General features: G+C 46.4%; 1 protein-coding gene across 4 annotated transcripts in view; it reads left to right on the top strand.

The window, feature by feature from the left end:
* Nucleotides 1-7,922: 7,922 nt before the first annotated feature.
* LOC119441569 (arylsulfatase B-like) overlaps nucleotides 7,923-14,380 on the top strand; it is an 85,557-nt gene continuing 79,099 nt past the window's right edge. For 2 of the 4 annotated variants that reach the window (XM_049661415.1, XM_037706177.2), the window contains exon 1: nucleotides 7,924-8,232. Coding sequence is in view for 1 of the 4 variants with exons in the window: in XM_037706178.2 (XP_037562106.1) it covers nucleotides 8,231-8,232 (2 nt within the window). In the remaining 3 variants the exon portion in view is untranslated. Of the gene's footprint in view, nucleotides 8,233-14,380 lie in introns of all 4 variants that reach the window. The other 2 variants (XM_049661416.1, XM_037706178.2) reach the window with 2 other exon arrangements.

Below are 14,380 nucleotides of genomic sequence, written 5' to 3'. Positions count from 1 at the left end.
CGTGGTTGCTTAGTGGCTATGGTGTTGGGCTGCTAAGCACCAGGTCGCGGGGTCGAATCCCGGCCACGGCGGCCGCATTGCGATCGGGCGAAATGCGAAAACACCCGTGTACTTATATTTAGGTGCACGTTAAAGAACCCCAGGTGGGCGAAATTATCCGCAGTCTCCCACTACGGCGTGCCTCATAATCAGGTCGTGGTTTTGGCCCGTAAAACCCCATAATGTCATTTCTAAGACTGCCCGGCTGCGCCCTCATCGTTGGCGAGCGCGGTGTTCCTTTTAGCCAGGCGCGCGGTGAGTTACGTAGCCAGGCGGCGATCCAGCTGCTGGGAGCGCACGCGCCAAGCCGGCGGTGGCGGCGGAGCTCGGCGCGGCGAGTCACGTAATGTGTTGCCAAGGCTACGGCGCAGCTGCGGTCAAATAAAGGTCAACTTGTTAGCGACAGTGCAACTCGGCTCGACTATGTTAGTAAAGCTTTCGCTTTAAAAGCCTCAGCGGAGCGCCCACGCTGGACCCACTCTCCTAGTCTAGAACTCTAGCCACGCTGCCACAGAAATTTTTCGCCAGGTATACGTCTTTTTCACGCTGTATTTTTTGAAGATGGAACCACATTAACTAGCCAAGCTCTCAGTTCGGATGATTGACGAGCATCCCAGCCCCTGTCACGAGAAAGTGCGTAGTTTATTCCCCTTCTTCTATTGCCGCGAAAATGCGTTAGCTTGCAAAGTAAAGACATTTAATCGTTAAAGTAGCTTAAATATAGACATTTGGTAGGTTTAACGTGATAAGGAACAATTTCAAACCCCCTCCCCCCCAAAAAATTAAGAGAATATCCATTGAAGTACACATAGGGCTCCATAGACAATCCGTGGGGAAGCTTATAGTAGGGGCGGGGCAACTGCAATTTTGCGGTGGGTGAATTTGAAGTTTGGGGTGGGTAAGCTTAAAATTTCAAGTGAGCCAATTGAAATTTTAGGGTGGGCCAACACGGAATTTGGGGTGGGCCAACTTGAATATTGGTTGTGGGCCAACTTGAAATTTGCATGTAAGACAAATTAAATTTAGGGGTTGGTCAATTTTAGGTCTGGGGGTGGGGGTGGGCCAACTTCAATTTCGGGGTTGACACAAATGAAATGTGGGGCAGGGCTAACTTGAATTTGGGGGTGGATCTATATAAATTTGGGGGCGGGCCACCTTGAGATTGCGGGGTGGCGCAATGTCCAATTGAACGCTGATGAGCGTCCTTCGAGTTATGAATTCGTGGGCAAGCAAGCGCATTAAGACGCTCGGAGCATTTTCATAGGGCCTTACCGGGTGCAGTTAGAATGCACGTGAGAGCTTAAGTGGACAAGGAACGCGCGCATAACACTGACTTGCGAGAGCGACAGCGAGGGTGACATGGCCTCACAGCCATGCCCTCACGCAATACCTGACTCGCTGCTACGGCAGCTGGTGTTCCCTTTCGCCCAGTCTGCTTCTTCAAGGTGCGCTCCTGGCCAGCGTTCCCACTCAGTTGGTACGATCGCGTTGAACGGGCTGGATGCGGCGAGAAAGTCTGACAATTGTCTAGTAAAGCCTAAGCATCTTTAGCCAGCGAAAAAGGCCACGGGTATACGTGCATAAGCTTGGAAATGGAAGTAATCAAAAATAGGCTAAAGCAAAGTAACAGCCGAGCCAAACAATGCTTACGCATTAGTAAACAATTCTCAGAATTTCTCGGGCTTTTGTCTTGCTTCATGAACGGAAGATCACAATGTTTCTCCAGCAGGTTTGCAAAGAACGTGAGTGGCTTGATTACTAGTTTTTGAATGGGGACATATTTCTGGTACGCAACGTGGTGCTTGTAGTACAGGCGCCAGCGAGAATCGGAAAGAACACACAACTTGATCTTGTTTAAGGCCGACTATTTTACTAATCGCTTCTCATCGCTTCTCAGCTGCCGTTTTTTCATGTGAACCGAGTATGTAAAACTGTAGTTATTCGAATTGCCCCAGTGCGTTTCCAACAAATGCCGCTAAGTGCTGTCATCGACTTGACCGGCAACAAACTTTCCGATGTCGCATTCAGCTGGCACTAACAAAGTGACAGGCGTTTTCCTACAGGCGCTCGAGGATATTCACGTCTAATCCTTCGATCTGATATTCGGTATTTTGGTTACATGCAGAAGCCGGGTTGAACATTCACGCATGCTACACGATGCCGACCCGGGAGGAACACAGAGATTCGTGTTTTTATCGTCCAATGGTAGCTTTGGAAAGATTGCCGATGAGGTGGCCATTTCGGTGCCTTCGACAGCAATTAATAGGGATTTCTTGGGAGCAGTAGTGATAAATGAATGGATACTTTGCAATCCTGATCTCTTCATTTTCAGATCCAACTTTAGGACTGCGACTAAATAAACATATGCTCGTCGAATACTTTCGATGTTGAGTCACGAGCAGTAATGGCGATCTTCGTGTTTCAAAATGCACGTCACTCGACCTCACCAGCACTTGAGGTGGGGAAGCACCAAAGATACTAGACCACATCTTTCCCAAGTGAGGTAGGCATTACCGGTGCAATAAAATGCATAGGGCTTGTATTTCATGCACTTTAAACAAGCATACGTTACAGATGTGACACAAACATACGTACCACCAGGGTGCTATCAGTTTCATTAGCTTTGTGCAATTGCAAGCTTACAAGCGCAGTGTTTCTTTAAGCCATCGATAGCGTTGCGTGAGTAATTTGGGCTGCTTACAATTACTGTGTTGCAAACAATCTGGTTGGGGCTCGCGCTCAACCACCGTGCATGGTAGCGGGAAAAGCGACTGGAATCTATGAAGCGCGTACGCTGCGAAGAAGCTACGTAATTCACCTGGTGACATTAGCTGTGCGAGTCGAAAGAGTGGTTGTTGACGCGCGAACCAAACGCTACCGAGCGAGGGTAGTCGGTGCCGCATAGCATTCACATTGTGAACTTGGCCGGAGCACTGCACATCCACTGTGCAATTTTTATCACCAGAAAGCTGGGCATATTGTACATCAGAGAACACTTGTTTCTGAGTAGTCAACCCATTCACCGGGTTTGAGAGGAGGTGCAGAACAGTACATCTGGGAGATGATGGGGTCAGGCGGTTGCCTGGTATTACGACTGCCGGAGGTAGGGGACAGTTCCTCCCGGCTTGCCGAGTTGTAGCATGACCACTTACGAAGAGTGTTGCCTCCGATGAACAACCAGGAGCCAGAGGAAAGTTTAACTGGTTTAATTCATGGTGAGACAAGAACGGTTAAATGGCACAGCAGTGGTTGCTGCGAACAAAATAGCTCCTACAGAAAGCAACACCCGCGGGTCACAGCACACTCGATGACGAGCTTGATGACGACGCATCGAGCATTGGATACGGTGATTGGAGCATGGCTCAATGGGAGAGAAGTCACAGGCGAGGAGGCGTGACGTAACACTCCAGTGCTGAGAGTCTTCGATAAACATTCCGGGTCAAGGCTGAACACGACTGTTGAAAAGCGCAGCTGGTCGCCACAAAACATTTTCTTATCGTACGCTCCGCTGGCTTGGCATGCGGCGATGTTTGCGAATCGACGGCGCCTAGGGGCGATATGCTCAATGCGGCGCCTCGAAACGGATATTTTTGTGCTGCTTCTTCGCGCACACTCGGATCGCGTAATAAACAATGAATCATAACGCCGGGCGGTTAAGCTCAACTGGGCTCACAGGCAGCACCGGGGTTGCGGAATATGGAGTCTCCCGAACAGCCAAGCTGACAGGATGCGGACGGCACGGTCAGGGAGGCGGAGGAGGGAAGGGGGGGGGGGGGGCATGCTCACCCTATTTGTGAGGCGGGCGACTGCCTCTACCACTCCCCCCATCCCTCTGGACTCGCCACTCAACCTGAAGTCACAGAATACAACTTCTTCTGTGCGCCAGTCTCTGCGATTTACAGCCCGAACACGCCGAGACATCTTTCGCCACCTGGCGTTCAAATTTTGACGCAATGTATATTCGTACAGTCAATGTCAGCAATGTTGTTCTGCAAACATATTAAAACTAGAGAATTTCGTACTCTGCGTAATTATTCATGGCGGCGAAATATCGCGTGAAGTGTTCATAAAGCGGGTCTGAACGCATTGGCTTGCACGCAGGAAATTCTTAGGGATGTTTTGTTCCGTTTACTGAGGCATGCGCCCGTGGCTTAATGGTTAGGCTAATGATTAATGGTTCCCTGTTCGAATCAGAATGCCGGAAGTTTAATTTATGCTCATTCATTATAGACAAAGTCTGTCTTAGCGACTTGCCCCCACTTTTTCGTATCGGATATGTTTCAAAACTCTTCCGTTGACCGATGCCGGAGATCCCGCTGCCAAAAAAGAAATATTGTTTTTTTTTACTTTTACTATTTACACATCTGACAAAATTTAAGAGAGAACGGATGCACTGTGAGTGTTATTTTTCATGACATTTGTTTGTAGGCTCTCATTTCCAAAATTTTAAGAAATAATTTAGTCAACAATGTAAGATTTGGTATAACCATGTGAGATAGTAGTGCAGGAACGTAGTCCGCATATACAGCATGGAATATAGCATGACATGGCATATAGCATACATATACGTAAATATAGGGGGAACCTCACGGCAACGCTAACGGCGACAGCGAAAATTCCTTTAGAGTGTCCATATAATGGTTATCGCCATAAAAGGTGAAGCAGTGACTGTGATGGCAACGTTTAGGGTTGAATTTGAACTACTCGGACGTTGTTCTAACGCGGACGTCATGTACAATCGACCAAAAAATTTTACGGACGACGGGATCTCAGAAAACGCTAGATATCCGAGCAGCAATTAAAAGTTGCCAGTAAAACCGTACATCACAATGTTCGCATACACCTGTAGAGGCTGGAAGGGGGAATACCAGGCTGTGTTTTGAGGCTGCGGGGATATTCAGCTTTTTGTCAGATCCCTTAGTCCGTAAACTTTTTTGGCCGATAGTACTTTGGTGCACCAAACTTCCTGCCACCATGAAAAGCCTTACCGCGCCGCGTAGGATCTGTAATGACATCGCATAGGCACGACAACATTGCCCGTTAGGAACCACGCCAGTAAAATTAGACCACTTAGAGGTTCAAGCTCTGATATTAGTTTGCAATTTTAGTATTTATTAGTCTGAGAAGATTTAAGACAAAAGGCATGCGCTGGGAGTGGTATGTCTTTGCGACCTGCCAATATTCATTTATTTTTATTTTTTATGTTAAAGTACCTTTAAGAGCCCTCGTATGGAGATTGTGCAAGGGGTGCAGTAGAGTAAATACCTATATATAGATTAAAATACAATATAGAGTCACAGAATGGATACCAAGAGAAGCGAAGAGCAGTTAAGGACGGCAGAAAACTAGGTGAGGTGATGAAGCTAGAAAATTTTCAGGCGCTAGTTGGAATCATCTAGCGCAAGACAGGGGCAAGTGGAGATCACTGGGGGACGCCTTCGCCCTGTAGTGGACATGAATAGGCTGGTGATGATTATGATGATGAGCACCTTAACAAAGTAAAACATCGACTAATGCAGAAAGATACGAATGAACCCGGAAAATAACGATACACTATAAAACAAGGCAGTAACAATAGCATTCAAAGTTGCAAAACAAAAATGAAAATGCTAGAACGAACAAAAATGCAATTTAACTCCGCGGCAACAGTGCCACAAGAAATAAAGACAACTGACAAAAGATCGTTGTCATGTGAAAAAGAAAGAAAGAGACATGCATGCTCAAAGCGGCAAATTCAAAAAATCATATCTTGGAGCGTATATATTTTTTAAACATTGCGTGATATCGCTCTGATGCAAGGTTATTCGGAAGGTCACTCCACAAACTGATACCTCGCGGAAGATCTGATAAGTTAAATGCGTCAGTATCACCGCACATGGGTTCTAAGCTAAAGTTGTTAGGCAGTCTGTGTGAAGTTCGATCAGCGAGATTGAGGTGTACAGAGGACGTCATACTGGTGTGACTGAATTTGTGGAATAGTGAGTAATTAAGGGCTCAAGCAAACCGTCTTGTTTAGTTTGTGTTATGCTGAATGGGTATCTGTAATTATGCGTAATGAACCAACCAGCTCAGTTCTGAATGGCTACTAACATGTTGAACAGATATTGTTGATACGGGGACCAAATTGAGTAGGCGAACTCAAGTTGAGAACGAATTAAAGCGCGATAAACCTGTTTACGTACACTGGAAGGAGAATAATGCAGGTCAGGGCGCAAACAACTAAATGACCTTGATGCGTTAAAACAATGTGATGGAATTGATAAGTGCAGACCAGGAAAGATTCACGGTTATGTTTGTGCCTAGGCCTTCTACCACGGGCCCATAAGTGAAAGAAGCCCGCGAATACACGCAAAGTGCCTCAAGCGGCCAGTCGCGCGGCTATTTTGCGTGTATTCGCGGGCTTCCTTCACGCTCAGAAAAACACTTTTATGTAGCACGTATATTCAGCAACAGAAAGCTGTATGGGGAGTTTTTCATATTGCTTTACAATTTTCTCGTTGGCACTTTTCATCTAAATATAATATTAGAGAAGTTATTTAATGAATTAAGGCTAATTATGTAATTAGGAAAAATGCAAAAAATAATCTGTGTATCTCCAAGCGAGGGCAAACAACGTTACCTTGGTTCTGCCCAGCTACGTGGCATTTGCACAGACAGACAGACAGACAGACAGACAGACAGACAGACAGACAGACAGACAGACAGACAGACAGACAGACAGACAGACAGACAGACAGACAGACAGACAGACAGACAGACAGACAATGAACATTTATTGAGGTCCTGAGGGACTAGCCGGCGGAGACCCGTTGGGGCCCCCGGCTCGCCGCTGGCTGCTCCCATTTGGGAAACGGGAGGACAAGCCTCTCCCGTTCACGGGCCCTCTGGATGGCCATGGACCGGAGCTTAAGTTCCGTAGTAGAGATGGCCTCGTCCCAGTCCTGTTCGCTGGTGAGTATTTGGCATTTGGATATTTTAAAATCTTGGTGAATCATAGTTGGGACACTCTGCATATGTAGATCATCATGTTGTATGATTAACTCCTATTTTACGCCCGCGTCCTCGTCTTCTCTTTAATATTTGTTTCTGTGTTTTGTCTACATTTGTCTTCTATGTACACTTTTTCTCCCGTATTACTTTTTAACTGCACCAGTACGAAGGCTCCGTAGCAGTTCCTAGGCACTGTGTTGAGCGTTGATTGATTGATCGTTGATTGATTGATGATGTACACAACGATCACAGTGAGTAAATACGATAGTACTGCTAGACTCGAGGACAACCTTTCTTGGCAGTACACGGAAAGCTATGCGACCGAAGCGCTAAGCCTCCTTACGTGCCAAGAAAAGTTCCCAAAATCATTATAATTTTGACATTTCCTTAGCTCAAGTATATTCTACTTGATTTATTATGTTAACAATGCTATGAGAAGCCACGCATGATATATTACAACTAATGTTCTCTTTGAAAAAGAATTACATTAACATATTTTGTGTTTCTCGGATCCCACTACAGTTTCTGAGCACCTGTTCTGTACAGTAAACAGGGTAGAGGCTCACATACAACCGTGCTGAGGGGCGCGTTTGTAGACATACCTGATAAAAAAACCTTTCGTGAGAACGTAGTTCCCACAATCATACGAGATCTTTATATGGCATTTTCAACAGTAAAATCAATATTTCTTTAAATTTTAACAAACATCGAGGGCTATATCGGAGGTTGTGAAGACGGGCAACTGGAGTACACAGCGTGTAAACGCAACCGGAAACTGCCACAGAAGGCAGCTGTTATCTGCCGCACTACTTGGCGGAGTAACGGATTGTGGAGAAGCTCCGCCCCCTCTAGCCTACGCTTCACTGCCAAGATAAGTTGTTGCGGAGTATAGCTAACGCCACAACAAAAAGCGTGCAGCGCCTCCACGCATCAGCGAGAATGTGAAATGCAGCAAGTAGGCAAGGAAAAAGGAAAAACGAACAATGCAACATCCCTCCACGGGGAAAGAATGTGAATCTACATGTGCAGCTGTAGCTCTTATCTGCTTGCATGCGGCCTTCACTGCGCTGTTAAACGGGTCGTTGCACTAATATGGTCGCGCCGGCCAAGACACGTCTACGATCTGATACCTGCAGTCTGGTTCTGCTTGGACACACGTCAATAGGCCACGTAGTGCCGGAGCGAGGAACGCCGCCTCGTCATGTAAGTATCCAAAATGGCATGGGCATTGAAAAAATGCCACTTCAATTTTTGTAAGTTTTCGAGCTATCTTTATGTTCAGAAGGGGCCCGTTGAGAAGAAATTGGTGTCGTATTTTCTTGGCGATGAGTTGGTGTTTAGTATTCAGGGTACAAGGGCAGCTCATTAACGATTACGTTTATAATTCAGCACAGCGGGAGCCCTATCATATTTCTTCTTGTAGTACACACTTCATACTCTGGGTAAACAAGTTAAATTAAAACACTCGTAAGAGAAGCGGCCCTGTCAAGAGATACTGAGCAGCGTATTGAAGGCTTTAAGTGTGGAAACCGGTTCGGACCAGTGTCCTATGACTTCTCCCTCCATCAAGGGGCGGTCATGGTCGCGGTTCTGCCCATGTTTTCCGAAATGTATTTGCAAACGCCATATCAGAATTCCGCATTGTACCGTGTTGCACCGCTACTTCTGTGCTTAGTTTTGTTTTTTGACCGTCCAGAATACTACATGATACGTTTTAAGTGTAACGCAAATTATTTTCGCGAAGTTTGTTGGCGAAATGTTGGCGCTAGGCATTGTAAGGTCTCAGGAACCAATGCTCTTCGCATCAAAACGTTTCCATCTTAGACGTACAAAAGACGCAGAAACAATAAATGTTTGGAAAATAGAATGGCATCGTATTTATGATAGTTGTGATTGCCGAGAAGGGTTTACGGGAAACAACAGCGTCTGGAAAATGCCACAGTTCTATTAATTTTTTTCCATTTTCGAGCTTTATCACTGGCGTGAGCTGTGCTCCACTAACGTTATTAGAAAAACTGGCCTATCAAGAGCAATAGATGATATGAAAGGAACAGAGTTGGGAAAACGAATAGCTCCATTAAATCGGCTCAGATCACTGTTCCTTGAATGTCGCCTTTATTAAGTGGAGTTTCTGTGCCACCTTATGCACCCACTCCAAGTTTACCGACACGTGTATTGGAGTTAAGCGATAATGGATAAAAGCTTTTGATAAGCAGGACCTCTGCCCCACATCATGAGATATTTGTTCTGACGGTAGCGGGGAGTGTTGATCCTCGAAGCTGTGCGCTGCCAGACACGAATTTATCTTCGGTGTCCTGTAGGCGAAGGGCGTCTTATTGTCCCTCTGTGGCCTCGCAAGCTCACGCAAAGATAAGACGGTGATCCAGCGACAGAAGCTGCGCTGGTTTTCCTTAGAAAGGCGCTCACGTAGTCGCCTTTCGACAAGTGATAAAGCCGCTAACGATGTAGCACCCGTATTTTACACTTTGACCATGGCTGAAGTGTTCACTAAGTGGTGTATAATTGCGCGAAGTGTGCCGAGTCAGACGACTCCTAGACAGCGGATGCAGCACATTATGTACGCACTATGCGATGCCTAGGTCAACCCTCCTAACAGCTGCAGGCGCTCCCTTGCTTCTTTTTGGTCCGCTCCATCGCTCCACCTGGCGCTTGTACCCAACGTCACCTGGGGCCATTATTTACATCAATTCATTTCATTTTCTCTTATTTTTCAGTAGTATTCGTTGCGCCCAGTGGCCAATCGTGGCTATAACAAGAACATGGTGGTGTTTGAGTCAATCGGGAAGGGCAGAAAGACCGGTAAAAAAGCCGCAATCCCGACGTTTCATACAACGCCAGAAGCTGATGCAACGTTTCTGAAATTGTTGATCTACTTCCGGTCTATCTATTTCCGGTGTTTTACCGGACGCGATCTCCCGGAAGCTAGCCTATAACAGCAACAGCTTCGCTGTAAAAAAACGCAAAGCGCCTATGCGGGGCATAACCAAGAAGTCCGAAACATCAAACCCTACGGACAGAGTACATAAGTTAGACGCAGCAATTGCTCAGCTAGCTGAGACCGTCTCCAATCACAGAAAATCCACCGCAGAATTTGAGCAGGTGGTAGCCCACGAGCTTATCAGGATAGGCGCAGTATATAGAGCCGAATGTACGCAGGGCCTAACACAAATCCTGGAACACGGACAACTTGCCACCATAACCACCAAAGCGCGCAACACTAAGGGTTTCAAAATGTCATCCGTATTGCCCGTAAGGGCAGTACGGATGACATTTTGTTGTTGGCAGTTCTACTCTGCCAACAACCGCGCTCGTCGCTCGCCCGCACCGTCTCTTATCTCCACACGGCTCTGACCTTTGTATGCGCTGTGCATTCGCCGCTCAGTTTCCGTTGAATCTATAGACCGCACATACCTTCGCCAGCTGCGGCGTATGCGCTTGCTGCCAGCGTTTTGACAGTCGTTGTCTGCAGTCATTCAGTGTGATCTATTCATGTTTGCTTGTGCGCGCTCACACCACGCTTGTTCATTCAGTTAGTAATAGCCGGGCCACATTTTCCAACGCACGCTACACATGCAATGCTGCCTGGATCGGCAGTGCAGCGCTACAGGTGTGTCCCTTCGCACGCGCTGCCCACGGGAAGCGCTTCTCATCAACACCACCGTTTCACAGGCGCCTTCTCGTGGTCATCGAGTCTCTCTTCATGTCGGTCTACTTACGCCGCAGCACACCTGCTTACTTAATCAGCTCATGTTTACTACAATTCATATTGCTACCAAAGCCGCTCACCTTACTTCGTATGACATTGCTGTGTTGCTATCGCATTCATTGCTTCGCCCTTAGGGTGAAACTGTGACATTTTTACCACGTTCCGCAAGGGCCGTACTGCTACCCTAAACATAGGAGAAATTGAAAGCAAAACCATAGAGCTCGGCACTAGAGGTACACCACAAGGAGCAGTACTTACTCCCCTAATCTTTAATAGAACCATGAGAGCCTTATCCCGACAGCTCAACGAGATTGCTCATATCGGGCACGCCATCTACGCCGATGACTTGACTATCTGGACGTGCGCTGGGTCGGATGGAGAAATTACAGAATCACTGCAGGCAGCGGCTAACACAATGCAGAAACACGCTCGCAATAATGGCCTCAGCTGTTGGCGGAAAAAATCAGAACTGCTCATAGCCCGGGGACGAAAATCCCGCAAACCCGGATGCCAATATGACCGCCCGCATTCAGGTGCAGGTAGCTGGACAACCGGTCCCACCCGCTCCTAAAATCAGAGTTTTATGATTGTGGATCCAGCAAAACACGCCCAACCAAGAAGCCACAACACGACTCCAAACTACAGCCGGGCAATTACTGAAACTTCTCAGGAGGGTGTCCAACCTACGGCACGGGGTTAAGGAGAAAGTTGCCTGCAAAGTAATCCAGGTCTTTTTTTTCCTAGCCGAGTGGCGTATGTCCGCCCTTACTTAAAAGGTCTAATCCGAACATTATACAAACAGGCTCTGCGGCTACCAAAATGAACTAATACGAGTGAACTCTTGAGTCTATGTATGCATAACAACGTGGAGGAAATCATAGAAGCTCACAAATGGGCTCAAACAGTTCGATTATCCGGCACACAGGCGGGACTGCGGATCCTGGACACCTTCGGGTATCGCCCAGCCTTAGACAACCCGCAACGACACCGGATACCTAGCACTATCCGGACCAAGGTCGTTATACCCCTGCTTCCGAAAAACATGAGCACTGAAAACCGCGGCAGACGCAAGGCTAGGGCGGCGGCGCTCTGGCAATGCAAGAAAAACAAACCGGCCATATACGTGGATGCTGCTGACACCCGTGATGGCCGACACGTCATTGTCGTCACTAATGGTGACGGACACACCAGCAACTGCGCCACAATAAACATATCCTCAATTGTGTAGGCGGAATAGGCCGCCATCGCCATGGGCACCTCAATCCCGGGCACCAAGATTGTTATAAATGAAATTGAAGTTGGTGTGGGTACCCGCTCATGCGGGCAACCCCGGTAATGAAGCCGCCAACCAAGCCGCCCGAGCACCATGTAACCGGAAGGTTACATGGTGCTCGGGCGGCTATACAGGTACTGTTTTATCACGGCCCTCACCAAACTCCACGATTATTTATCGAACCTTGCAATTATTAACTTCCCAATACACTCATTTCTCTCATTTTCACCTCGTTCGCTGTGATTCTGTTGCAGCAATCGCTAAAATTAAGCCTAAAATTATCTAACAGTTATTTACGGCTTGTCATAATAACGAATATTCGCTGGCGTACACTTTTGCAGTGCTTGACGCGTAAATACTTAAGGTATTTCTTTGGTGTCCGTTTTCCTGAACGAACACCGGCTGAAGACTATTAGCACTACAGAGCAGCCACTAACTATTCAATTATTATTTAGTCAATAAAATATCATCAACAAAATTGCTGAACACTGTTGTGTTAGTAGTAAAAATCAAACGTGACTATGAACACTTGATGTGTCTTTGCAAAGCAAACGTATGTGCAGGAAAGTATTTCAAGCTTGACCTAACTCCCACAAACTCAGTTGCAGAGCTATATTGCTTCTATCCTGTAGAGAAACTGCACTTGAAGTCGAAATATTGACGAGAATGGAAATTGTGTTAGTAGTAAAAATCAAACGTGACTATGAACACTTGATGTGTCTTTGCAAAGCAAACGTATGTGCAGGCAAAGTATTTCAAGCTTGACCTAACTCCCACAAACTCAGTTGCAGAGCTATATTGCTTCTATCCTGTAGAGAAACTGCACTTGAAGTCGAAATATTGACGAGAATGGAAATTCAGCCTTCCTAGCAGCAGCGAGGTTCAAGCGAATGTGGTTGCTGTAAGAGAGTGTCGTTTTTATTCAAGTACTAAGGACACCGCAAACGAACGTGAGATGTTAGGGAAAAAATAAGTTTGGCCGTGTAGTCAAATATCAAACATGATTGGCGCTGTTATATCATTTCAGGGCCCGAAAACTGGTGTCACAACTTGCTTTATGAGTTTGCAGTACGAATATCACCGTAAATTGCCGGAATTGACGAGGATTTTAAACGTTTTATTGTGTTTAAGTATTCATGTTTGAGGTCTTCGTAACAGCGCTTATCAACACGCCCACATGCCGGTCCACCCAAGCTGCCCGGTTGGGTGGACCGGCATGACGTCAAAGAGTTTAACACGCAAATGAATCCATTTTCCCCGGCAGCTCCGAGTAGCTAGTGCTAGAGCGATCGGTGGGCAGCAATGTTCCATTCATTTCCGAACGGGGAAGTCTCCAGTTATACCGAAAAAAATTCCGTTTGGTTCACCATAAAAATACATCTTTAAGGCGTAAACGTCGCTTTGACGCGGCCAGTTTTCGCGGTGTTGTGACGTCGCGTGACCGACAGGAGAAGTGGGCGCAGCCCGAAATCGTTTGACCGAATGCGAAGAGTGATGGTGAGAAAGTGTGCAATCGGAACTCATTATTTCTCTTTCTTTTGGTCTAATCATACATAATCAGTGTGCACACGTCATGTCAAATGAGGAACTTTAGCGGTTTTCCTGACGTCGCGTGACAGACAAGCGAAGTGGAGGTTACCCAAAAATATTTTGAACAATCGTCGAAGCGTGATTGCAGAAATGGGATAGAAAAGCTTTTAATAGCCTCACATTCTAGCGCCTATGTTTTTAGTATGCCCGTCAGGCGCGGTTTACGCACTTGGGGGCGTGAGTTGTTTTGATCATTTCCGATCAGTGGGGGCAAAAAAAAAAGCAACTGGCATTGAACATCAGGGGGAATTACCCTCATGTCGTTAGTGTGTCCTCATTTAGCTTCAATGAGCTGCGTATATTTACAGATCACTTTACTGAATGTACTGCGGTGTTTGACGGAATGTTCGACTTGCCGCATCCCGGCAACAATATCCGAAAAAACTTTTTTTTGTGCTAATGCACTAAGCGAATATTTCAGGTATTCATATATTTCGAGCATGAGATTTAATTCATGCATGCGGAAACGGAACATGTCTGACTGCACAATCAATACATACTCAATTAATATCTCGTGACGACTCAATAGAAAATGCATTCTACCATCTCGTTTTCCTTGCAAAGCAATGTCAAACACCTTCCGATGAAGGTTTGTAAATTTGATGCAGTTGTTGACAGTGCACCTTTATTCGTGGCAGAAATGGTTAGTTTTCTTTCTTCAGCGGACGCACTACGTAATGGTGCCTAAAATATTAAACATTAATTGTTAGCGCAAATGTATGTTCCTGCCTCAGATGCAGTAAAGATTGCGCTGCCTACCC

Source organism: Dermacentor silvarum, chromosome 2 (genome assembly GCF_013339745.2).
Source record: "Dermacentor silvarum isolate Dsil-2018 chromosome 2, BIME_Dsil_1.4, whole genome shotgun sequence".
NCBI lineage: Eukaryota > Metazoa > Arthropoda > Arachnida > Ixodida > Ixodidae > Dermacentor > Dermacentor silvarum.
This window is presented reverse-complemented; position numbering and strand designations above follow the sequence as displayed.